General features: G+C 46.5%; 1 protein-coding gene across 3 annotated transcripts in view; it reads left to right on the forward strand.

Moving 5' to 3' along the window:
* Positions 1-25,629, forward strand: part of tspan4a (tetraspanin 4a) — a 151,060-nt gene that overhangs the window by 27,135 nt on the left and 98,296 nt on the right. For 2 of the 3 annotated variants that reach the window (XM_052097400.1, XM_052097401.1), the window contains exon 1: positions 12,622-13,998. In XM_052097400.1, coding sequence (XP_051953360.1) covers positions 13,687-13,998 — 312 coding nt within the window. In that variant the 5' untranslated portion in view covers positions 12,622-13,686. Of the gene's footprint in view, positions 1-12,621; positions 13,999-25,629 lie in introns of those variants that run through there. The other variant, XM_052097402.1, reaches the window with a different exon arrangement.

Genomic DNA, 25,629 nt, shown 5'->3' on the forward strand with positions numbered 1-25,629 from the left:
CGGTGACTTGAGATCTGGCTTTAGCTGGCACTGGCTTTGAGAAGAACTCGGACATTGATAACTGTCTCGTGCTAGTAGAGCTAGCTGTAGCACAGCTGCGTTCGACATCCCATTGTAGATGAGATGTTCCTGTTTTCTTGCTGTCATGAGCAAGAATAGTTTTGCAGATTCTGCACTGCACATGACCAATTGGCTCCTTGTTTGGTGTGGTAATTAAATCGAAATTCTTCCAAAATGATGCTTTTCCAGAAGCATTAGGAAGTTTTAGAAACTCCCCATGCACCAACTTCTCCCTGATGCTCTGCATGGTCAACTGTGAACTGTCACGTGTATGCTAATGCACATGTACATGCGTATAGGCTATGTATAATATTTATAATATTCATTATTGTATTATAATATATGATATTATTTATAATTATATGCTATATATTACTTGTATTATTTTAGTGCGTGATTATCAGAATCAGCTTTATTACCAAGTATGCTTACACATACAAGGAATTTGTCTTGGTGACAGGAGCTTCCAGTGCACAACAATACAAAAAACAATACAAAAACAGCAGCAAGAAATAAAAAATTATAATATATATATAATTATACATATACATTTATATACATGTATGTTTAATAATCGCATTACACCATCATGAATCACATCATGATTGGAATTTCATTAATTGTTCAACTTTACTTTTGTTTAATTTCATCCAAAATATGTCAAATTCTGTGAAATTCTGCATCTTACAGTTTATTCCTTTCGTTTTCTGTATTGTGGAGTTCATAGTGCCCTAAACCTCACATGGCAAGCTGAAATATAGTCAGATAAAGAGTGTGTGGAAATTGATCTGGCCTTTTGAATAAAAGCAAGTACTTTGGGAAGAAGGTCAACTTAACATTCAACTTTCAACTTAGTCACTCTCATGCGCCAGATACAGAGAAACACCGATTTGGGTGGGCATGAAATATCTGCAGTCAAGTCAAGATATTTTTTTTTTTTAGCGCTTTTCACAACACACATCGTATCAAAGTAGAACAGACACCATTTCCTCAGAATTTCCCTTAATTGAATTTCCGAGGTGGGTTTTATGATTAAATCATGCTTGCCTATAGAGGTGCTGGTTTCATGTGCGTGATATGCAGATATAGTTGCCATATATACTTTGAGTGTTGACGGGGTGAGTCCTGCATCTAATCACTCTCGAAGAAATATTTTAATTTCATGTATGGGTCCGTTTACTGTGACCTTGCTGTGTAAGAGACACAATCAGCGAACACCTTCCATTTTAGTGCATAGCGGCATCTTGTGGACGGTGCTCTGTCTTATAAAATGGTGTTCATGAATGAACGTGTCAGTTCTGGTGCATGTAGTGCATTCCATTCAGGGGCCACACATGCAGGTTCCACAGCTGGGGCTGGGGATTCCAGAGTGTGCCTTGCGCCTGAGAGAGGAGATCCCTCCTCAGTGGTATTTCCCATGGTGAGCTGTACAGCATCTCCATAATTTCCGGAAACCATGGCTGGTTGGCCATTTCGGTGCAACTAATAGAACTGTTTCCTTGTCCTCTCCGACTTTGCATATGACAGAGTGGAAATGGGAGATGCATATTTGTGTTTCGCCGGCCATTTGTGTGCCATTGCATCCCTTCCCAGCGGGGCTTCTGACTTCGAATCACAGAGGGTACAGTGAGGCAAATAGATTGATTTCTGCTTTGCCGAATATTTCCCAAATCCTCAGTATAGTTTGAGGATGAACTCTCCATTCACCCGGTCTAACATGACAGTAGGCCCACGCCGTAATTCAGGCGGCCTGAGACATATGTCACTCAGAGAGAGATGATGCTCACTACATAGGAGGAGGTGATGAGTCATTCTCGACAGTGGTGGTGAATTCATTCTGCCATGGCCATTTATATATGCCACAACTGTCATGATCTGAGCAAACAAAAGGACATGACAGCTCACTATTTCTGACTGAAAGCCTTTAAGGCTAGAATTACAGCCGATCATTCTAAGCGGTTGATGTGCCACGCCCTCCTCACACCTGTCCAGGTGCCAAAAGTTGGGCGTCCATCACGCACCGCCCCCCAACCTGTGTTGGAAGCATAAGTGCTCACCACTTTCTGCCTGACAACTTGGGGCTTCGAGTACCAGAGGGGACAGTGGGTGTTCTCCACTGAGGCAAATAGATTGATTTCTGCTTTGCCAGATATTTCCCAAATCCTGAATAAAGTTTGAGGGTAAAGTCTCCTGAATTCCGCCTTGGCGGTTTATATATGCCACAACTGTCATGTTGTCTGAGTGAACCAGGACATGACAGTTTGATATTTCTGACTGAAAAGACTTTAAGGCTAGAAATACAGCTGATGGCTTTAAGTACTGCGTGACAACTTGCCCCAGCACGACACCTCACTGGTAAAATCTCATGTGTAAGAAACCTAATGGAATGATGTCACATGGAGGATGCCGCCTCCACAAATCCCAATGCTTTCTATAACAAGTTTCAGTGGAAATGTTCTCCCCAGTTTGAACTGAGACGGACACTGTAGAATGGCTTAAGCAGTAAGTCTGTGCTGGCAAGCCTCTGATTGCGGCAGTAACAGCCAATTGTCAGGGTAGTTCAAGATGCGCATGCCGCTCAGTCTCAGAGGGGAGAGTCCTGCATCAATGTACTTTGTGAATATGCGAGGGGCCAAAGAATGTCCGAAGGGCAGGACTTTGAATTGATACACTGTTCCCTCGAACCTGAATCTCAAAAACATCCTGTGATGTTGTACAATTTGGATATGAAAGTACGCATCCTTCAGATCTATCAATGCAAACCAGTCGTGTGGGCATACATGCGATAAGATCCATTTCTGAGTAATCATTTTGAATAGGCGCTTTATAAGTGCGCAGTTTAAATCTCAGATCCAGGATTGGCCGAAGCCTGCCGTCTTTCTTTGGAACAAATTTTTGTGCTTGACAATTTGGCACAATCTCTATCACCTTTTTCATGACGAGACTGTGCATTTCGGCTCCATTCGGTAACTCTGGCACATCATCGGATGAAACCGTGGAAGACAGAACGGCGTTGAAACAGGGTGGCCGGTGTGGAAAATTTGATCGTATAACCATTTTCGATCCTTTTGTACCCATTCTGAAATACCCATTAGGGCTCGCCACGCATCCGCGTAATGGGACAGAGGGCACTATAGGGAAGAATGTGTGTGCTTTGAAGAGGAAAAAGGGGTCTTTATTGAGAATGTATGAGCATCTCATGCATTTGCAATGAACGCTGTATTCTTTTTTGCACTTATTGCATTATTTATTGTATTTATTTGAGTGCAAGACACAAAAACAAAATTTTTAGCAATATTCCTTTCCAGTCAAAAAACAGTGGGGCGATGGGGAATAGTTTTTTGTGTCTCTCTCTAATTAAGCCTTTTTTGGAGTAGACCCGGAGGGAATTGCGGGCTCTGCTTTCCGCTTCAAAGGGTTGTGCCTGTCAGGGGCACTTTTGCTGCACTTGCTGATATGCAGGTGCTTGAGAGGCAGCAGGGCTGTTATATACTCCGTGTGGGCATAAAGTGTCTCATAGCCTGTGACAGTTGCTGAATCGTGACATAACGCTCAGCAAATTTATTCATAGAGCCGCCAAAAAGGCCGGCTTTTTCCTTATCACTCATTTCTGCCCTGGAGCAACACCGTTGTGTGGAGTGCTGATCCAGCTTGTTCTGCTGCTGAGTAAGCTTTTCCCACCAGTGCAGACGTTTGTCAACATGGTTCGGAAGGATGTACATGTTACTCGCTGGGCAGAGGAGTGCTGCTTCCGCCTCTTCCACAGGGGGTAATTGGGCATAACCATTGTCTTTTTCGTGATCCACATTAAAGAGGATGGCTTCACTGCGCAAGCGCACCTTATAAGGTTGCGCGCCAGGACTTGAATAGTTCGTTATGAACTTCGGGGAAGAATTGTGCGGGATGCTGCCATTTGACGGCGTCCAGACTGTTGGAACCATTCATTGAGGCGAGACTGCTCATGTTCCTCTGGAGGACCAGAGGAACATGACCATTTGACCATTTGCCTGATGCGGCGAGAGACATGACATCGTCATCATCCCCAGCGCCAGATCCGCCAAGCGAGACGAGGCCACATGCCCGTTCAGAGGACCGGAGCTTGCGGTTCGTGGAGATTGAGGGGCTCGTGGGGCATGTGCTGTGACGAAATCCACCACAAATTAATTCTGCTCGACATCATGGCCCCGCTGTGCCTCTTCGTGTGAGCCCTCGGGTATCACAGAATGGGGGGTAGAATCAGGATGCTGAGGTCCGTTCAACAACGAAGCGTCAAGATGTTCGTCGGAGCACTGCAGGGGAGAAGAGAGTCATGTCGCTGCTGTGAAGATTCGGTCCGCTGACTCGAAAGGTCAGAGGGCTTCAAGACAAGAGATGATAGCTGTCTTGAAGGAAGAAATTCTGAGGAAATGGTGTCTATGCAACTGTTTTTATAGCGATGTCAGTTTTGCTCCAAAACAGGCGGGGCTCAAACACCATAGCCAATATTAGAATATTTATTTTTGTGTATGAAGACACTCCCCATATGCATTACTACGCAATGTCAAGTGGACTCAGTCATTTGACGGCGTCAGGCTTTATGGCAGAGTGGCCATACGGAAGCCTCTCCTCAGTGCAAGACACATGATAGCCTGCTTGAAATGAGCAAAAAAGCACCTAAAAGGCTCTAAGGCTGCGAGAAACAAGATTCTCTGATCTGATGAAACAAAGATTAAACAGTTTGGCCAAGCGTCATGTCTGGAGGAAACCAGGCACCGCTCTTCACCTGCACGTAGATGCAGTGTCCTTTGTTATTTGGCTGATGTAGGCTTTAGCTGGAAAATAATTTATTGTCTATGTATTCCATATTAAGAGAGAGTGTAGTCCATCCTATGACCAAGATAATGCAGGCAGAGGTCTGTGAGGTCAATTGCAGTCTGGCTGGAAGTTTGTGGCAGTTTCCAGTAAAGTCCATCCTAAGTCCAAGGTTCAAGCAGTGGCCAGTAAAGAATCCCATTGACTGAAGTAATGTCTGGCTGGTAAAGCTTGCAGTTAGTAGTCATCACTCAGCATCATATAGTGGTGGGAGTAGGACATCGGACAGGACCGGAGCTGGATCTGGATCTGGCAGGCTCTGGTAACCTCAGGATATGTATCCCGAGTTTGAGACAGGGAAACAAATAGTATAATATTAGCATAGATTACATTGACTTAACGGAGTTATGAAAATGAGAAGTGTTTCTCGTTCTGGCAAACCTAACTAATGCAAACATAATTAATAGTTGAGGGATAAATTAGGTGTATGCCTGGCTGAAGAGATGAGCATTTAGTCTAGACTTAAACTGAGAGAGTGTGTCTAAGTCCTGAACAATGATAGGAAGGCTATTCCATAGTATAAGAGTCAAACAGTAAAATGATCTCCCTCTTTTTTTGGATTTTGTTATTCTAGGTATTATTAAAAGGCTGTAATTTATCTATCGTAGTGAACATGATGGAATATAGCTTAATAGAAGGTCACTTAAGTATTTTGGAGCTAGACCATTCAAAGCTTTGTAAGTAATCAACAGAATTTTCTAATTAATACGAAACTTCACAGGTAGCCAGCAAAGCGACGATAGGATTGGACTGATATGATCATATCTTTTGGTTTTAGACAGCACTCTAGCTGCAGCATTTTGAACAAACTTAAGTTTATTTATTGAACCTGCAGGACATCCTTCCATTAATGCAATACAATAATCTAGTCTTAAAGCCATGAATGCATGAATTAGTTTTTCAGCATCAGAATGCATGAATTAGTTTTTCAGCATCAGAAACAGAGAGCATGTTGTTTAACTTAGCAATATTTCTGAGGTGGAAGAATGCTGTTCTAAAAACATTGGAAATGTGATTTTAAAAGTATTTTCACAAGGGGCTTATTTCAGGAGCCTTAGATACCTCTGAATATGAAAAAGGCCAATGCTAAATTGGCGAACAGAATTTGCATGTCCTGCCCCCAGACATACGGGTATAAGTCGAGGATCGTGCATCTGTTCAGTCAGGTTCTGCAATGAGGAGCCGAGAATAAGGTTCGGTCATCACAGCGGCTTGGTACAGTGTTGTGGCAAGGGGGACACAAAGTCTCGTTCCCTCCATCGGGGAACGGGGGTTACACTAGTAACCTAGATGTTCCCCTTCTGTCACTCACTTGACGTTGTGTCGATTGTAATGACACAAGGGTTCCCTATTCAATAGCGCCACCTACACTGAACCGTGTTACGTGATCTGCAGATGCTGTTGCAGTAAGCTGTAGCATGCCAAGTAGCATGAGCATCAGACTGCACGTAACCCTCCCCGACGCCCCACTAAGACGTCATATTATAGCCTCTGACCAAGGATTCCATTGCCAAGCGACGTGGCAAGCATGGGAGGATGCGATGGCGTCGACTACCAAGTGGGCAAGCCTCTGTTTGGAGACATTGTTCCCTTTCCGCTGTCCGCCAAAGCAAACAAAGAGCTGCTCAGAGAGTCTAGAGCTCTGTGTGCGGTCCAAATTGGTACGCAATGCACCTACCGGACACAGCAACGATAAGGCTTGGTTTGCCTCCTCCCAGGGCAGTGCTTGCAGGTTCACTACCTGGTCCCTGAAAGGGGTGGTAGGAACCTTGGGCACATAGCCCGGATGAGTTCTTAGGATGACATGAGCATCTGCCGGACCAAACTCCAGGAAAGTGTCGCTGACATAAAATGCTTGTAGGTCTCCAACCCTCTTGATGGAAGCGAGCATAATCAGGAGGGCCATTTTCTGGGAGAGGGCACTTATCTCGACTGATTCTAGAGGCTCGAAGGGGGTTCTCTGGAGGACTACAAGGACCATGGAGAGATACCATGAGGGGAACAGGCATGGCCTGGGAGGGTTCAACTGCCGGGCGCCTCTTAGAAACCTGATAATCAGGTCGTGCTTTCCTATCCACCGCATCATGGTGGCCGCTATAGCGGCAAAATATACCTTTAAGTGGAGGGGGACAACCGCCCCTCCAGCTTTCCCTGTAGGAATGAGAGCACTGACCCAACTGTGCACCTCTGCAGGTCTTCAGATCAGGAAGAACACCAATTTGTGAACAATCGCCACTTTAGGGCGTACAGCTGCCTGGTGGATGGCGCTCTGGCTTGGTTGATGATGTCTACGACAGCTGGTGGTAGACCACTCAGATCTTCCACATCCTGTCCAGGGGCCAGACGTGGAGATTCCTGAGGTCTGGGCACAGATGCCAGAGGGTGCCCCGTCCCTGAGAAAGAAGGTCTTCCTCAGGGGGATTTGCTAGAGAGGTGCTGTCGCGAGGAGCGTGAGATCCGAGAACCAAGTCCGGGTGGGCCAGTAAGGGGCCACCAGAGTGACTTGTTCCCCATCCTCCCTGACCTTGCACATCACCTGTTCAAGTAGGCTCACTGGGGGAAATGCCTACTTGTGCAGCCCCCGGGGCCAGCTGTGTGCCAGCGCATCTGTCCCGAGGGGACTTGCCTCCGACCTGAGGGAGTACCAGACTGGGCAGTGGGAGTTCTCTTGGGAAGCGAACAGGTCTACCTGTGCTCTGCCATAACGGTCCCAGACCAGCTGAACTACCTGGGGTGGAGCCTCCACTCTCCGTTGAGCGGAGCCTGTCACGACAGCACGTCTGCTGTTGTGTTGAGGCTGCCCACGACCTCTGTCGGTGCTGACTCCAAAGGAGGTGATTGTTGGCGATTTATGTACACTACCACTGTCGCGGTGCTGTCTGAATGGATGAAGACGTGCTTGCCTCGGATCAGCGGGAGAAACCTCCGCAGGGCAAGAAAAAGCCAGCAACTCTAGGCAGTTGATGTGCCAAAGTAGCCACAGGCCCGACCAGGAACCGACGGCTGTGTGCTGTTGCCATAAGGTGAGCCAGTCTCACTTCGAGCCCAGATGGAAGCAATCGAGCGTGCTGGGGGCGGGTGGTTCATGGGGATTTACCCGGCGAAACCCCGCCTGCCGAACTCCCCAAATCGCCTCCATCGCCAGCCGGGTCATCCTCAATCTTGTGGGAAGAAGGAGCAACACGGGGGGTGGCTGGAATGGCATTTGAGAAAGGAAAGCTGCGACCGCAACGGTGCCATGATCAGGTTCTCGCAATGAGTACATGAACCATCCACTAACACTGCCTCGGTGTGATCATGATCCAGACACACAAGGCAGCGCCTATGGCCATCAGAACCAGAGAGATATCTGCCGCATCTAGGAACAACGCAAAGGCGGAAGGCAATCTTGAGAAAGACACGTCTTTAAAAAGAAGTTTGATGCCAATATGTTAACTCTTTTAGAGGAGTTTGCTCTTTTAGAAGAAAACTGTCAAAGCGCCCAGGGGCGTGGACTGCACTGGCGTGCATAGGAGGGAGAAAGCCGCTGACAATATGCCATAGATCCAACAGGAAAGCTGTCTTTTAGAGGTGAGTGGTACAGAATGAGGTTTCAGCTCGCTGAACACACACAACTGCTTGGCTCCAAAGAAAGAATCTGACTGAACAGATGCACAATCCCCACCTATTTTGGTCCAATAATTAGTACATCTTTGTCAGAATTGAGTAGAAGGAAAATGTTCTGCTAATTTGGAGAAATGGGACATTTAAAGCTGAGTGTCGGCTGCATAACAGTGAACACTAATTCCACTGTTCCTGCTAATGTCTCCCATGGGAAGCATATATAAAGAAAAAAAGTAGTGGCCTTAAAACTGATACCTGTCGCACTCCGTACTTAGCTTTAGCTTGATCCAAAAATTCCTCTACACAGACAAAGTGGTAGCAGTCTGATAAACAGGATCTAAAACAAGCTGATGCCTGTGCATAAATGCCAAAATAATTCTCAAGCCAAGAGAATGTTGTGATCTGTAGTGTCGAAAGCAGCGCAAAAATCCTGACTGTAATTCTTAACAGATACTATTTCTTTGTAAAAATGAACATAGTTGGGAGAACATCAGCTTTTCTAGTATTTTCTACATAAATGGGAGGTCAGTAATTAGCCAACCCTCCAGGATCAAGCTGTGGTTTCTTGATAAGGAGTTTGAAAACCACCAACTTCAAGGATAGCGATCAAGGATAGAGAGAAGTTAATCATATTAATAAGAGGTTCTGAGCTTAGTACTGTTGATATGGGGTCTTATATACAGTACATGTTGTAGTTTTTGGTGTTTTAATTTGTTTTGTTAGCTCTTCCTGACCTATAACTGTGAAGGACTGAAATTTCTCAAAGGGAATACTATGATACACTGTCTTCTGGAGCTGTGGCAGATGGTTTCATAATTGTCATTTGTAATCTGGATGTCTGCTTGTGACAGGAGATCCCAACGCAGAGAGCTCCCCTGACATCAGTTTAATTACCTGGATTAAACACAGTTTCATGGGCCAATGAGGGCTATTAGGAGGAGAAATGGAACATATTCTCTTTTTATATAACCTGCAGCAGTGCTCAATGCATCATATCATGAACAAGATGAATGATCTATCAATGTATTAATAAAATTAATCACTCGGAATGCCACACGATTTTCCACCAATCATTTTTATTAGGCTATGTTCATGTATGTGGTTACAGAAAAATAAATCTGTGAAAGCTTCACTGTCCTCACTCTCATTGGCTGTCGCTCTCAAATGTAGCTCGTAATTTGCATAAAGTTTAGTTTTTCTAAACATTTACTTGTCGCACACCACAGCGACCTCTGGCGCCAACGGTCACTGACTCCTGGCCATCTGCCAGATCTGCTTTGTTCTCCTGGCCATCTGCCTGATCTGCCCTGGTCGCTGTGGTGTCCTGGCTGTCCACCTGATCTACTCTGGCCTCCTTGGTCTCCTGGCCATCTGCCTGATCTGCTCTGACCTCTTGGTCTCTGGCTCCACCTTGGCCCTCACTCCAACCGGCTCTGCATCGGTCTTCCAAGACCCCAGATCCCCCTCAGCCCTCTGAACCTCTGGCTCCAGCTTGGTCCTCCAAGCTTGCAGCATCGCCCTGGCTCTCCATCCCTCTGGCTCCACCTTGGTCTCAAGCCTCCCTGACTTTGCCTTGTTCCTCTGCTCCCCTTGCCCCTTGTGCCCCCTTTGAACATCCTGTTTCCCCCAACACCCTATGGACAGTTGTTTTTTTTGTTTTTTTGTGGAGCATCTGGAATCCACTCCTTAAAGGGGTCTCTGTCATATATTCCCTGTCTGTGCTTAGAGTTCTATGTTGATATTCTTGTTTAGTTCCCTGTTCCTGTTTCCTGTTAATTTTGATGTCCTTTGTAGTTTCTTTTCATGATTGATTTTCCCCTGATTGTTTCCCCAGTTGTTCCTCATTCCCTTGTTTTCCCTTGTGTATTTAAGCCCTTGTTTCCCCTGGTTTCTTTGTCAGACTTTGCATGTTTTACTTTGCTCTGTGCTTGGTTTCCTGTGTTTTGTTTCTTTATATTCTGTTACTTTGTTTATCTTTGTTTTATTAATACTGTATTTAGATCCGCTTTCATTGCCTGCCTCGTTACAGATAATAGCATTGCAGTGTGCACTAACTCTAATTTCTTTTATTTTTTTATTATTTAACTTGGGTCGTCTTTATCTGTGTAGCTAAGGGGTAGCAAGGGACTTATTGATTCAATAGCTGATCCAAAGTTGTACTCTACAATGGTGTGGTCATGATACTTGGACTCAGGATCATTAATGGGAAGGACTCTTGTGATGGAACCATGACGTTTTAAAAGATCAAGGACCTCTTCATCCTCAAGAATGTTAATTGGCCCACTAACTAAAATTTTGACATTTTCCTTCTGTACTAGTTCCATGTTTTCAAAAGTCAATTTACTTGCTACACTAATAAACTGATTTGAATGTCTCTTTTGTCGATTCTTTTTTTTGGATGTAAAGTATCATTTTTTGTATATAATTATCATAATATATCATGAAATAAGTTATGTATGTGTGTGTATTATGTAAGACGACATGTTCAGCATCTCTTGCTGCATTTCCCACACTTCTCCAACTAAATAGACTCCCAGGCTCGCAGCCTGCTCAGGGGCATCAGCTAGCGCACGTAAGTATCTTTTAATGTCTCCAGAGCTTGAGGACTTTGAATTTTTTGGCATATGGTCCTCCTAGAACAGAGTGTATCGAATCTCACCAGTTTATGTCATTAAAATTAGCAAAGTGCGGAGAGCTCGCAGTTCACATGTCCGATCCTTGTCTGGCATCAAGTGACTCAGTTATAAGCATTTTTAATCATTTCAATATATTTTTGACTTCTAGGTGGGGCTTGCCCCATACTTCTTAGGTACCTTCAGGGTATGGTGCCGATGATGTATAACAAGTTTTGTAATGATACGCAAATGCTTTTGTAAAATACAGCATTTTCCTTTCAAAATGGCAGATGCCTATTTTGGCTGGCATAGGAACAATGGGTATTATTCGAAGGTGATGAGTACTGTTGAGGCACCCTCAGTGCATGATGGCTACGACATCCAAGTTTCATCTCAATACGCCAAAGCGTTGCCAAGATATAGCTTCACAACCAATAATATAAGAACGGTTTAGTCTATTAAAAGCTTTAATAACTAGTGGTCTTCATTTTCTGTATCAATGCAAAATTTGGTGTAAATCCAACCCTGGGAGAAGTTTGACATAGTAGGTCTTTCGAAAAATTCTAAATGGCTGAAAATCTTGTCATGCGGAAATTCAGTTGTGCTGCAATAGACTCCCAGTCAGAGGAAGAATAATAATAAGAAAAGCACAAACAGATAAAATAGGGGCTTCACTCATTTGGTGCTTGTCCCAAAATAAAAATTTGTCAATAAAAGGTTCTGATCCAGCTGATCACAAATGATTACATAAAAAAGATCATTTATGCACCATATAAAAAAAATACCCATATTATTAAGACTGATACGCAAATTGTGTTTTTGCCTTCCTGTCACCAATCAATATTCTGATGTAAAAATGTATAATGTGGCATATTTCTTAATGACGTTGACTGGATAGTGTAAAGTGTCTTTATGTGACAGCTGGTTTAAAAATAAGAGGGATTTGTGATGTCAGCAGAACAGTAAAGGTGTTTCAGAGGCTGAACAAATTATTCACTTTAATAAAATATTATGTAAAAATTTGAGATAATGAAAAGTAACATGAATCATATAGACATGGAATGTGTATTAAGAATTTAAATAGGGTCACTATTGATTTCATGATGACTTAATTCACATAATTATGAAATGCTATCAGTACATCACAGTATCAAAACAAGCCACACGGTGATATCTACTGTAAGTGTGATGAATGTCAGTGAGCATGGCGCATTCACACGCTGCAGGAGATTTTCACCAGAGCAGCTCATAAATATAAAAAGACAGTGAGAGAAAGAGTGCGAGCTGTGTCGCAGAAGAGATATTGTGCTGTAATAACACGTGTGTATGTGTGTAAATGGAGGAAAGGAGGTGAGAGATAAAGACAAGCAATGTGTTAAATGAAAATGGCGAGTAGGGGGAGACAATTGGACAAGCTGTGAGGAGGCGTGGCCGCAGTCTCAATGATTTGTGCGATAGTTGCCATAGAGAGAGGAGGGAGTGGAGGAAGCAAGATACTGCTTGTGTGTGTGTGAAGGGGTGTGAGAGAGCAGGAACAATCGCAGGAGAGACAGACAGGCGGTGTGGATACGCTTCTGATCTTGGGTTTCTCACATACATTGAAGACTGTGTGTCAGACTGCTGCTTCACATCAGATAAAGACAAACACCGCTGAAGAGAACTGATGGACAGAATCTATTAAATCCACTGCTGAACATCTGAATCTCCAAGCAAACCTTCTCGGAAGCACAGATAGGGACACCGATACAGAGGCATTAGAAGAAAGATAAAGTAGACTGTAAATAAAGAAAAGGAGGTTTGCCAAAGGAACGGGGTGCAGGACAGGTGGACTAGAGAATGCAATCATGTATTCTTTGCACGCACTGCCGAGAAGCATCTCAAAACCTGGATTGGCAATGAATTTTACGCCTTTTCTCTTATTTGTGTTCATCAGTCCATTAATGCGCTCTGGAGAAACCTTGTAGGTTTCAGAGGCCAAGGAAATATTGAGATTTTTTGCAAGCTAAAACAGCATTCAGGACCTCTTCTAATCTCTTTGTTTCCTTCCTGCAACCATTCAAGAGTGCAAGAGGTGTTTATTTTTCAGAGGTCAAGGCAAAAGCACTAGTGTATGTCAAATTCATGTTTCTAAGGTGGTGATCTGCTGTGGCATCTTTCCTGATGTGTCCTGATGAACCGGCCTTAGAGCAGCAGTGCTATTGATAAAAGTTCTAGCCAGATTTAATTGCAGATTATTGAAGTGAGTGTTCAGTGTTTAACAGAAGTTATTGGATCAGCGCTTAACTGTGATTAAACACTGGTAAGGTCTGTTGCTTGAGAGATTGACTTTATTCCTCCAGTATCTACACTTCCTAACGTTCCTATTGCGAAAAGATGCAAACTCCTTTTCATCAAAAAACCATGTAATGTCAATATAATTTAAGGACTGTGTGCTTGTACCCTGGAGCTTACTGTTACTGTTACATTTCTTTGTTGTGTCAGAAGTCTTGTCAAAGTGGGGATCATTTGGCCCCTAGGGGTCCGGGTGACTACCCCGGCTCCGGCCCCCAACCCGAAAATGCGGCGCTCTAGTACGGATGAAACCCCTTACCGGCGCAGTCCCTCGCTGGACAGCAAGTTGGGCTCACCTCCTTTGCGTTACAGTGGCGAGTACGAATATCACAGCTCGCCATTCATCTTCGGTATCCGTACCACGCCGGGCTCAAAGAAAGCTAAAGCCAGCTATACCACCGTGCAGGGAAGGAAATATGTGGTATTTTACCTGGATCTGTCCTTCATTTTCCTCCTAGAGCTGAGGCGCTGCAGGATGGCTGAGGGCTGCCTGAGGGCCCTGCGATATGGGATGGTCTTCTTCAACCTGCTCTTTTGGGTGAGTGTCAAGCCTGTTTGCATTATATCTGTGTTTGTACGACTGTTCAAATGACTCTGCTGAGAGAATGTTAAAGGAGTAGTCCACCTAAATAGGAAAATTCTGCCATCATTTACTAAACTTTTGAGAATTTTTGAAAAAACCTTCAAGTTGCTCTTTTGCATATGTCAGCAGTTGGTGACCATGACTGTCAAGCTCTAAAAAGGATTCCGATAAAGGCTATCACCTTTCTATTCTTTCACATGTTATTATTCATAAAAACAAGTGGTGAATGCTTTTTCACCACGTTTTATAAAATGCACTAAGAAAAGTAAGAAATTTCACGCTCACACACACATACTGGTCTGATCAGCTTCCGAGTTTGCTTTGCATTTTATTTCCACTGATCTTCATCTGTTGGTTTGCATGACTCAAACAAGAGCTGAATACAAATAGAGTAGAATTCAAAAATAATCTAAATATAACAAGTATTGCATTTTAGTATAACTTGGCTTTGCTTTAGAAGCACAGACGACGCCATGATGTATCTTCTCTCATCCAACACCTCGATGACACACATCCAGAACACCCCAGTGGACTCAATTGTAACTGAGAGATTTGGTGAGAGATTGAGAGGGAAAACAGTGTATTTCAGTGCTGCTCACAGCAGGAAAATGCAGAAAGGAAAACAGATTTGTAATATATGAGTAGTGTTGTTAATACTCAAGTAGCTGCTGCAGAACGAGTACTCGATTACTGGTGCACATCCCTAGTTTGTATTTGTTTCCATTAGGGTTGCACGGTTTACCGGTAAAATTAAAACGGCACAATATAATTTTGTTGCTAATCTCGGTAACATATAGTATGCTGTCATTAGCAAAATTATATGAGATGTGACCGTTTTGAGATGAAATCAATGATATTTTGAAAATCAAATAAAAAACCTCAGGGTATGGCCAAATGTGATCATTAAACAGCAGAAGGATGTAATTTAATTAAATAATATACAGTCACATGTGCTGCACACTACAGAATGAACAAGAGGTGCTGCTCTACCCTGTCATCTGCTTCACACACATGCTAACACACTCTGCATAACTAATGCACCTAAAAGAGGAAGAACTGTCAAAATAAAAGTCCCACTTAAATGAAAGCTCAATTCAACTGCATGTATGAAATTGAAGACAGAAAAATATATACTGTATAGAAATGTAATATTCAAAAAGTAGTGATAATACTTAAAATAACAATTATATAATATTAAATGGTTGTTTTATTATTATTATTAACTGCAAATGCAAGTGTTTTATCAGCATGCTGTGATTCAGCCATAGCAGGCTTGTGCCACAGATATTCAGATTTTTTTTGTTCATTAATGTTTTTATTAATACTGTGAAGATCTGTTGTGCATAATTTTATTTACCAGAAATAAAATTGAATTTATTTTTGTAATACATTTTTTATGATTTTATTTTTATTTGATTACAGCTGTATCAATTTGATCATGACATTTAATTAAAACATTACCAAATAAATTGCCACCAACATAGAGAACCATTATAGTTTCCATTATAACAAGTGCAACTCCCATTTTAAGCATTAAAACATTAGAATTTATGAGAGGGTTTTTCTTTGTTTACTTTTTTCAGCAGGATCAGTACTAAAGCCCTGTACACACATGCAGTGAATTTATTGTTGATATCACTAGTCTCTGTACTGTCAAGTCACAAGTGGCTGTTCCCACTGCTGTCGCTTTAATGTTTAATTGGTGGACTGCACATCTGGCCATATCTGTTGAAAATCACAGATGAGGCATTTTGCCAGTTAAAAATAAGATATCATTTTAATTGGATAAGGAATCAGTTTTCTTTTACTTAAAAATGCACATTCTGCAGGGGACAGTGCTTTTATATGAACTGCAGCAGTGATCAATGCATCAGATTATTAACAAGATGAACGATCTATCAATGTACTGTATGAAGTTGCTTGGTCTGCCGACAATTACTTTCCACACAACATTTTTTATTATATCCATTTACGTGTTTACAGACAAATTGTATAGAACAGTGAAATCGCTCCCAGAAACTTTAAACTTAATTCTTCTCCAATCTTGCCTGTACTCGACTCTCACAGGAGACTGATGACGTGAGCTCCACTGACCCTCCTATTGGTTGTCCCTGAAAGTCATGAAAGTCTATCCACATTTGCATAAAATTATATTTTTCTCAACTTTCTCAAGTAGCTGGACACATCCACATCTAGCTGCCAGATGTCACTTTCGCTTGTGGGATGGAATGTCATCTAGTCAAGTTGTCACTGGAAGTCACTGCAAGTGTGTACAGGGTTTAAGCACATGTTCCCCCATCACTAATATACACCATGATATTTACATGATACTCCAAGGAACTTGTCCAAAAAAACATGGTCATTTTTCTTTGTAATTTTAAGTGCATTCGTGTAATTTTAGTATTTTAATACACTTTTTGTTGAAAATGTTCTTTATTTTTAACTGCAGTGCAAATACATGCATCGTGTGCCGTTTTAGGCTGTTTTGCTACCACATTAGATCAATTAATTAAAAAGAACAGACTCAAAAGTATGATTCATTTATGAATCGGGCATCGCTAGATTGGATTCTACACAGTGCATTCTACATAGCCTAAAGAAGTAGATTGACGACCCCCAATATTGCCTATTTTGCCTAATGTGTTGGCCGGCCATGCAAACAACTCAAATTTAGAACAATGTAAGAGTTCAAAAGGGTTTGATCTTTGGTGAACTATTCTTTTAACGGTCTATTCTATGGTACTTTACCCTGCTTTATGAAAGGGGTTTTACTGATCTCTTCTGAGTGCATGTGTGTGTGATTGCATTATAAATCATGCTTAAATAATTTCTATCTTCCTGTCCTATAAACACCACTACTAACAATATTTATTTAATACAGATAAAAAATACAGTCTGTGGATTAAGCGTCCGATGCATATTGCACGCAAAAGTAGAAAACCCTTTGTAGTAAGCGCTGACCTGATTGGCTGGCTTGATGCTTCTTCAGTGAGTAAAAGCACACAGGACTTTCAAATCTGACCGCCTGCAAACAGAGTCGTGCTCACAAAGTTCCAGGTTAATACAACAAGTGCTTTTAAGTATGAAATAATATATGGATTTGCCAAAGTTTGCCAGATTAGTGACATCAAATCTTTTAAAGATATTCAGAGTTTTGTTTAAGGCATATTGTAGCAAGTAAAATGGATCTCCACCAGCAGGGGCCTTGTGTATTAATCTATGCATTGATTTCCTCCTGAAAGTGTGCATAAACACAAACGTTTTCAGATTTATAAAACCATGCAAATGGTAGAACCCATGCGCCTGCACGTTCTGTATTTACCACCTCGTCTCATAATCATATGTGGAGTTTACAAGACCGGTGAATGCAGTGTTTCTGATGAAAACTCACCAGTTAGCTGACCACCAGTCTTTCCAATGGTCTGATCAACTATTAATCTTTCCAACAGTCTCTGTCATTGCTGTCTCTTAACCAGGCCATTCCACATCAATGATAACTGTGCATCATAGATCTTTATTAGAAAGCTGTCTTTTATCGCTGATTTTGATTTATGTTGGCTAATAGAATAAAATTCCTAGTGCTTGTAATTTGTGAATCAAAAATTCCACAAGGCAAAAAATCCTTGCAGCCAATAAAAAGCACAAATATGATGCTGTAACAGGTGAGGATGGGCAAGGAGGAGGACCGGCTGTACAGTAAACATAAACTTAACATGATTGTTAGGGTTACCTTGTCTTGTTTTACCGTTGCCCCTTTGGTTTCCATTTTTGTCCCTTTTGTTTTCCATAGGTTCACTTTTGTCCCTTGTTTAGCTCCACTGTCTCACTAGTCTATTGTTTAAAGAACTGCACTTCCCAGTATCCACCTGTCATCATCACTGCCATTTTGTGTCTTTGTTCACACCTGTTTATCATTTGTAATCATCCTGTCCTTGTGTATTTATATCCTGGTTTTTGGTTCAGTCCTTTTCTTTCATTGAATGTTGTTGTTAGCCTGGTGTGTGTGTTCCCTGCCCGAGTTTTCAGTTTTTGTTTTCATCGTGTTCCTAGTTTTATGTTTATTTCCCCATTGAGGGGTTTCCTTTGTGTTTTATTGATTTGACTGTTTTAATAAAGTGAGCTTGCATTTAGATCCGCTCTCCTCGTCTGCTTCGCTGCCTCATTCGTAACAGAACGATTGACCACCACATGGATCTAGCAGCTTGCTCGGCGAATTTCCGGCTCCTTTGCCTCAGGCAGGAGGACCGCCCTTTAGAGGACCACGTCCAAGATTTTCTGGAGCTGGCACGCATCTCTGACTTCCCCGACTACGCTCTGGTGGCATTCTTCCGGGGTAACTTACACGAGTCTCTGAGGGAACTGTTGCCACCGGGGAATGGTTGCTGGACACTCCTCAGTTTCGTGGAGGAGACCTTGCGAGTCAGCGGATCGCCGTTCACTGTGGACGTACGGGAGGATGATGCTGCCACTCCTCCCACAGTGTTGGTACTCCATTCGCCCGTGGTTCGTCCCTTCACGCCTGTCCTGGTCTGCGAGCCAGAGCCCTCGTCTGCTCCGGTCAGCGAGCCAGACCCCTCGCCTGCCCGGTCTGCGAGCCAGACCCCTCGTCAGCTACGGTCAGCGAGCCAGGGCCCTCGCCTGCCCCGGTCTGTGAGCCAGAGCCCTCATCAGCCACGGTCAGCGAGCCAGAGCCCTCGTCTGCCCCGGTCTGTGAGCCAGAGCCCATGCCTGCCACGGTCATCAAGCCAGCGCCTGTAGCCTCGACCGTCCCTGAGCCAGCGCCTGTAGCCTCGTCCGTCCCTGAGCCAGTGCCTGTAGCCTCGACCGTCCCTGAGCCAGCGCCTGTAGCCTCGACCGTCCCTGAGCCAGCGCCTGTAGTCTCGACCATCCAAGAGCCAGCGCCAGTAGCCATGACCGTCCAAGAGCCAGCGGCAGTGGTCATCCCCGTCCAAGAGTCAGCGCCTCTCGAGCCTCCCAAGGCTCCTCCTCCCGAGCTTTCCAGAGCTCCGCCTTCCGAGCTTTCCAGAGCTCTGCCTTCCGAGCTTCCTGAGCTTTCCAGAGCTCTGCCTCCCGAGCTTTCCAGAGCTCTGCCTCCCGAGCCTTCCAGAGCTGCGCCTCCCGAGCCTTCCAGAGCTGCGCCTCCCGAGCCTTCCAGAGCTGCGCCTCCCGAGCCTTCCAGAGCTGTGCCTCCCGAGCCTTCCAGAGCTCCACCTCCCGAGCCTTCCAGAGCTCCGCCCTCCGAGCCTCCCGAGCTTTCCAGAGCTCCGCCCTCCGAACTTTCCAGAGCTCTGCCTCCCGAGCTACTCGAGCCTTCCAGGGCTCCGCCTCTCGAGCCTTCCAGAGCTCCGCCTTCTGAGCCTCCCGAGCTTTCCAGAGCTCCACCTTTCAAGCTTTCCAGAGCTTCACCTCTCGAGCCTCCCAGGGCTCCGCCTCTCAAGCCTCTCAAGCCTTTCAGGGCTCCGCCTCTCAAGCCTCTCGAGCCTTCCAGGGCTCCGCCTCTCAAGCCTCTCGAGCCTTCCAGGGCTCCGCCTCTCGAGCTTCCCGAGCCTCCCAGGGCTCTGCCTCTCAAGCTTCTTGAGCCTTTCAGAACTCCGCCTCTCGAGCCTTCCAGGGCTCCGCCTCAAGTCTCTCGAGCCTCCCAGGACTCGACCCCTCAAGTCACTCGAGTCTTCTAGGGCTCCGCCCCTCAAGCCTCTCGAGCCTTCCAGGGCTCCACCTCCCAAGCCTTTCGAGCCTTCCAGGGCTCCGCCTCCAGAGCCTCTCGAGTCTTCCACGGCCCTTCTCCTCGAGCCTCATATGCTCCGCCTCCCGAGCCTCCTACGGCTCTGCTCCCAGAGACTCCAGAGCTTTCTAGGGCTCCGCCTCTCGAGCCTCCTATGGCTCTGCTCCCAGAGACTCCAGAGCCTTCTAGGGCTCCGCCTCTTGAGCCTCCTACGGCACCGCCTCCCGAGCCTCCTACGGCTCTGCTCCCAGAGACTCCCGAGCCTTCTAGGGCTCCACCTCTAGAGCGTCCTACGGCCCTGCCTCCTGAGCCTCCCTCAGCTCCGCCTCCAGAACCTCACGAGCCTCCTACGGCTCTGCCTCCAGAGCCTCCTACGGCTCCGTCACCAGAGCCTCCTGATCCTTCTATGGCTCCGCCTCCCGAGCCTCCTACGGCTCCGCCCCCAAAGCCTCCTGAGCCTCCCACGGCTCCACCTCCTGAGCCTCCAGAACTTCCCAGGGCTCCGCTTCCCGAGTCTCCTACGGCTCCGCCTCCCGAGCCTCCTACGGCTCCGCCTCCAGAACCTCCCGAGCCTCCTACGGCTCCGCCTCCAGAACCTCCCGAGCCTCCTACGGCTCCACTTGCTGAGCCTCCTACGGCTCCGCCTCCCAAGCCTCCTACAGCTCCGCCTCCAGAGCCTCCTGAGTCTCCCACGGCTCCACCTCCTGAGCCTCCAGAACTTCCCACGGCTCCGCCTCCCGAGCCTCCTACGGCTCCGCCTCCAGAGCCTCCTACGGCTCCGCCCCAGAGCCTCCTGAGCCTCCTACGGCTCCGCCTCCCGAGCCTCCTACGGCTCCGCCCCCAAAGCCTCCTGAGCCTCCTACGGCTCCGCCTCCAGAGCCTCCTACGGCTCAGGCCCCAGAGACTCCAGAGCCTTCCTCGGCTCCGCCTCCTGAGCCTTCCTCAGTTCCGGCTCCTGAACCTTCCTCAGAGCCTCCCAGGCCTCCTGACCCGACCCCTGTCCTGTGGCCTCCTCCCAGGGCCCCTGACCCTGTTCCTGACCTGTGGCCTCCTCCCAGGCCACCTGACCCGGCCCCTATCCTGTGGCCTCCTCCCAGGCCCCCTGACCCAGTTCCCATCCTGTGGCCTCCTCCCAGGCTTCCTGACCCAGCCCCTGTCCTGTGGTCTGCCCCTTGTTGCCCCCCGGACTGCCTGTCTGCCCCTCGTTGCCCCTGGACTGCCTGTCTGCCCCTTTGTGCCCCCCAGGACTTCCTGCTTGCCCTCTGTGCCCCATTGGACTTCCTGCCTGCCCTCTGTGCCCCCGGTGCCATCATTTTGTTTCCTTTTTGTCTTTTGGTGTTTTTTCTTTTAGGATCGTCTGGGATCCGATCCTTAGAGGGGGGGCTATGTTAGGGTTACCTTGTCTTGTTTTACCGTTGCCCCTTTGGTTTCCATTTTTGTCCCTTTTGTTTTCCATAGGTTCACTTTTGTCCCTTGTTTAGCTCCACTGTCTCACTAGTCTATTGTTTAAAGAACTACACTTCCCAGTATCCACCTCTCATCATCACTGCCATTTTGTGTCTTTGTTCACACCTGTTTATCATTTTTAATCATCCTGTCCTTGTGTATTTATATCCTGGTTTTTGGTTCAGTCCTTTTCTTTCATTGAATGTTGTTGTTAGCCTGGTGTGTGTGTTCCCTGCCCGAGTTTTCAGTTTTTGTTTTCATCGTGTTCCTAGTTTTATGTTTATTTCCCCATTGAGGGGTTTCCTTTGTGTTTTATTGATTTGACTGTTTTAATAAAGTGAGCTTGCATTTAGATCCGCTCTCCTCGTCTGCTTCGCTGCCTCATTCGTAACAATGATATAAATTAACTTAAAACAACAAAACACACATGCAACGCAGTCTCTCTTTCTCGAACTGGTGTCTCCAGCTGTCCCTTATCTCGCTCTCCCGCTAATCAGCACCGGTCATGCTCCATCCATTTTTTTAATGAAAAACAGAGATTATGATCCGTCTGTTTAGTTCATTACCTGACAGTTGGAGTCACCAATTCACACACATCAGTAAAATAGTGTGTACACAACATGTCAAGCATGTGTAGTTCATACATAAAGCCCATGAACTGTATATTCTGCCTTGTTTTCTTAGTTATGTCTGTGAAATACTCTGTGATGAATTTTTCTGTGCTGTACTTAGTTTGTCCATGTTTTCTAAATGCAATCACTCATGGAGACTGCTTCGCCACATTTGGCAGACGCTTTTATCCAAAGCGACTTACAGTGCCCTTACTTCAGGGACAATTCCCACAGAGCAACCTGGATTTAAGTGCCTTGCTCAAGGACACAATGGTGGTGGCTATGGGGGATCGAACCAATAACCTTCTGCTTAGCAGTGCAGTGCTTTTGCCCACTACGCTACCACCACTCTTTTAAATAAAATTTTCCCCCTGAAGTGCCTTGAAAAATGCACTTCCCTATCTGTCACTCACTCGATGTTGTGTCGATGTAGTGACACTAGGGGTCACTCTTGAGAGCCCAAGACACCTCTGATCTTTGATGAAAGGCCATTGGGAATTGGCGAGTGATATTTTCATGCCCCTCTCCTGGACATACGGGTATAAAGGAGGGGGACGTGCATACCTCTCATTCAGATTTTCTCTTCGGAGCCGAACGCTCGATGGTTCAAGCTGAGCAAGCGATTTCCATCCCTCACCTCTGCTGGATCCTTATGGCGCATTACAGCCGCTTTCTCCCCTCTATGCACGGGTGCACTGCAGAGATCGCCTCTGGGCGCTTCAGCAGATCTCAAGAGTATATTCTAAAAGAGTGTTTTCCCTCATAAAAAGAGTATATTCTAAAACACAGCAGCACACATCGGAATGTCTTTTTCAAGATGCATCTTTTTGTGTGTTATTCCTGGTTGCAGTCGATACCTATCGCCTTCCGATGACCACAATCGCTGTCTTTCATGCCTTGGCGCTGCCCATGTCGAGACATCTTTTATGGATGTGTCATGTCCTCATTGAGAGGCCATGACCATGACAAAATTGTGGTTGCAACATCCCCAGCGGCTCCCAGCCACTCCCTGCCTCAGTCCATCTACCTACGGGTGTGAGGACAGCGCAGTGAGCACTGGGGGCGATTTGAGAACCACAATGGGACCACCTCCGCCAGTTAAATCCCTGCCGACCACCCATTCCCTGGAAGGCTCGTTTGCTCCGGTTAAGCATTCGGATGAGTGCAGCGGCTCGTCCCAGGGCGAGTTCGACCTCTTATGAGGAGATGAGCTCTCGAGCGCAGCATCGAAGAGCAGGCTTGTCCTGTCTGACGTGGAAACCTCTGCTTGGCTTCCCATCTCGGGTGTGGTCGCCCAGTCACAGGCAGACGTTGAGATGACAGACATATTTCCCGGTCCACCCTGAACCCTCGCGGCTTGATGATTGGTATCTGGGCTCGAGGTGCCGCTCACAGCCACGTCCCGACCCAGTGCCTTTCTTCTGGAAAGGCACGAGGATCTGACGAGTTTGTGGGAGGTACCTTTCACTGCCTGGTACCGATCTTTCGGCTCCCCCCCCTCTCAATTCCCTCGATGGCAGAGCGGCCATCCCCCGGTGGAGGGCCAGGAGGAGAATCTTTTGTTTCCTTTTTACTTTGTTTTGCAGCACGCTCCAGTATCTGTGGTACCCAAACTCTCAACAAAAGAGCAGTTTCCTCAGTCCCTGGGTCACATAACCGGTGTGTTTGGCCCCACCCTGTCCACTGGCTTTTGTCTCTCTCTGGCTGGTCCAGTGCCCCGGTGGCAGTTTACCCGCCCCGGCACACCAAGCTGTGGCACAAAAATACTCAAACCCGGACGGTTTCGTTAGATCACGAAGACGAAACACATCCTCCCCCCTCCTCGACCGATCCGCCGGTGAGTATCAGAAATCAGGTTAGTGCTTCGATGTCTCTTGACAAAATTGTTCCCTTGGTCACCCTTGCCCGGAGTTTGGACGCGTGGCTCACGCTTTCCAACCCATCACGATGGCTGACCCGGACAGTCCAACTCTGCTACGCAATTCAGTTCGCCAGGTGCCTACCCAGGTTTTCTGGAGTCCACTTCACCATGGTGAAGGGCAAGAACACCGCCACCTTGCCTCGAGTTGTTAGCAATACTGCTCACCCTTCAGATGTGTGCATGTGTTGGTTCGAACAGACAACATGGCGGCGATAGCATATATCAACCGCAAAGGTCACAACTCGCCCGCCGTCTCCTCCTCTGGAGTCAGCAGCACCTCAATTCTCTGCGAGCCACTCACATCCCAGGCGACCTCAACACCATGGTGGACGCGCTGTCACCCCCAAAGGAGAGTGGAGACTCCACCCTCAGGTGGGTCAGCTAATTGGGAGTTGATAAGGGCAGGCATAGGTAGACCTGTTCACCTCCCTGGAATCCTCCCATTGCCTGCTCTGGTACACGCTGACCGAGGCTCCCCTCGGTATAGACGCATTGGCACACAGCTGGCTGTCTGAACTACACAAGTATGCGTTCCCCCAGTGAGCCTGCTTGGACAAACCCTGTGCAAAGTCAGGGAGTACAAGTAGGAGGTCAGCCTACTGGGAGCCTACTGGCCCACCCAGACTTGGTTCTCGGACCTCACGCTCCTCGCATCAGCCCCTCCCTGGCAAATATCCCTAAGGAAGGAACTTCTTTCTCAGAGACGGGGCACCATCTGGCACCCACGACCAGACCTCTGGAACCTCCATGTCTGGCCCCTGGATGGGATGTGGAAGGCATCACTCAGGCACCTGTTTGCCTTGAAGTGGCATCTGTTCGCTAAGTGGTGTTCTTCCCGACACGAAGACTCCCAGAGATGCTCAGCTCAGTGCTTTCCTTTCTGCAGGAGAGGTTGGAGGGACAGCTGTCCCCCTCCACCTTAAAGGTGTACATAGCGGCCATAGCTGCTCACCATGACACAGTGGACGGCAAGCCTTTAGGGAAGCACAACCTGATTATCAGGTTCCTGAGAGGCGCTAGGAGGTTGAATCCCTCCAGACCATTCCTTGTTCCCTCATGGGACTTCTCTGTAGTCCTTCAAGGCCTGCAAGGGGCTCCCTTAGAGCCCTTAGAGTCAGTCGAGCTTAAGGCACTCTCCTTGAAGACTGCCTGAAGACTGGGACCTGCAAACGTTCTCTGTCAGCGGAACGTGCCTGGAGTTCGGTCCGGGCTCCTCTCATGTGATCCCATTCAGGGATCAAGTGCTGAACCTGCAAGCGCAGCCCCAGGAGGAGGCACTTACTTTACACATCTATTTGGATCGCACGCAGAGCTTTAGGATCTCTGAGCTCTTTGTCTGCTTTGGTGGACAACGGAAAGGAAGAGCTGTCTCCAAACAGAGAATCGCCCACTGGATCGTCGACACCATAGCTGTTGCCTACCAGGCTCAGCATGTGCCGCCTCCTGCAGGGCTACGAGCCCATTCCACCAGGAGTGTGGCGGCCTCCTGGGCTCTGACCAGTGGCGCCTCTCTAGTTGATGTTTATAGAGCAGCGGGCTGCACTACACCCAACACCTTGAGCCGGTCTCGTCCCATGTCTTAGCAGGAACGAACGGGTCGACTGGCCGTGTATATCGCTTGCATCTAGTATCTTTCCCCTACTTTGAGCTGAAGATGTGCATTGTGTATTCCCAGTAGTGGTCACAATTGTGTTCCCTGGTTGATTTCCTCCTAGCCCTGTGGCCGATGAGTTTGCGGAGAAACTCCCTGCCAGCCCAGTACTTGAGCTAGCTATGCCCCGTACTGGGACCGGTGCTCCGCATGCACTGGTTCCCCATAGGCAACCATGTATATTCTGCTGAAAAACGTTTCCCTGCTGGCAAACTGAGTCTTCCTTGGGCAGAGT

This window comes from Xyrauchen texanus, chromosome 29 (assembly GCF_025860055.1).
Source record: "Xyrauchen texanus isolate HMW12.3.18 chromosome 29, RBS_HiC_50CHRs, whole genome shotgun sequence".
Taxonomy (NCBI): Eukaryota; Metazoa; Chordata; class Actinopteri; order Cypriniformes; family Catostomidae; genus Xyrauchen; species Xyrauchen texanus.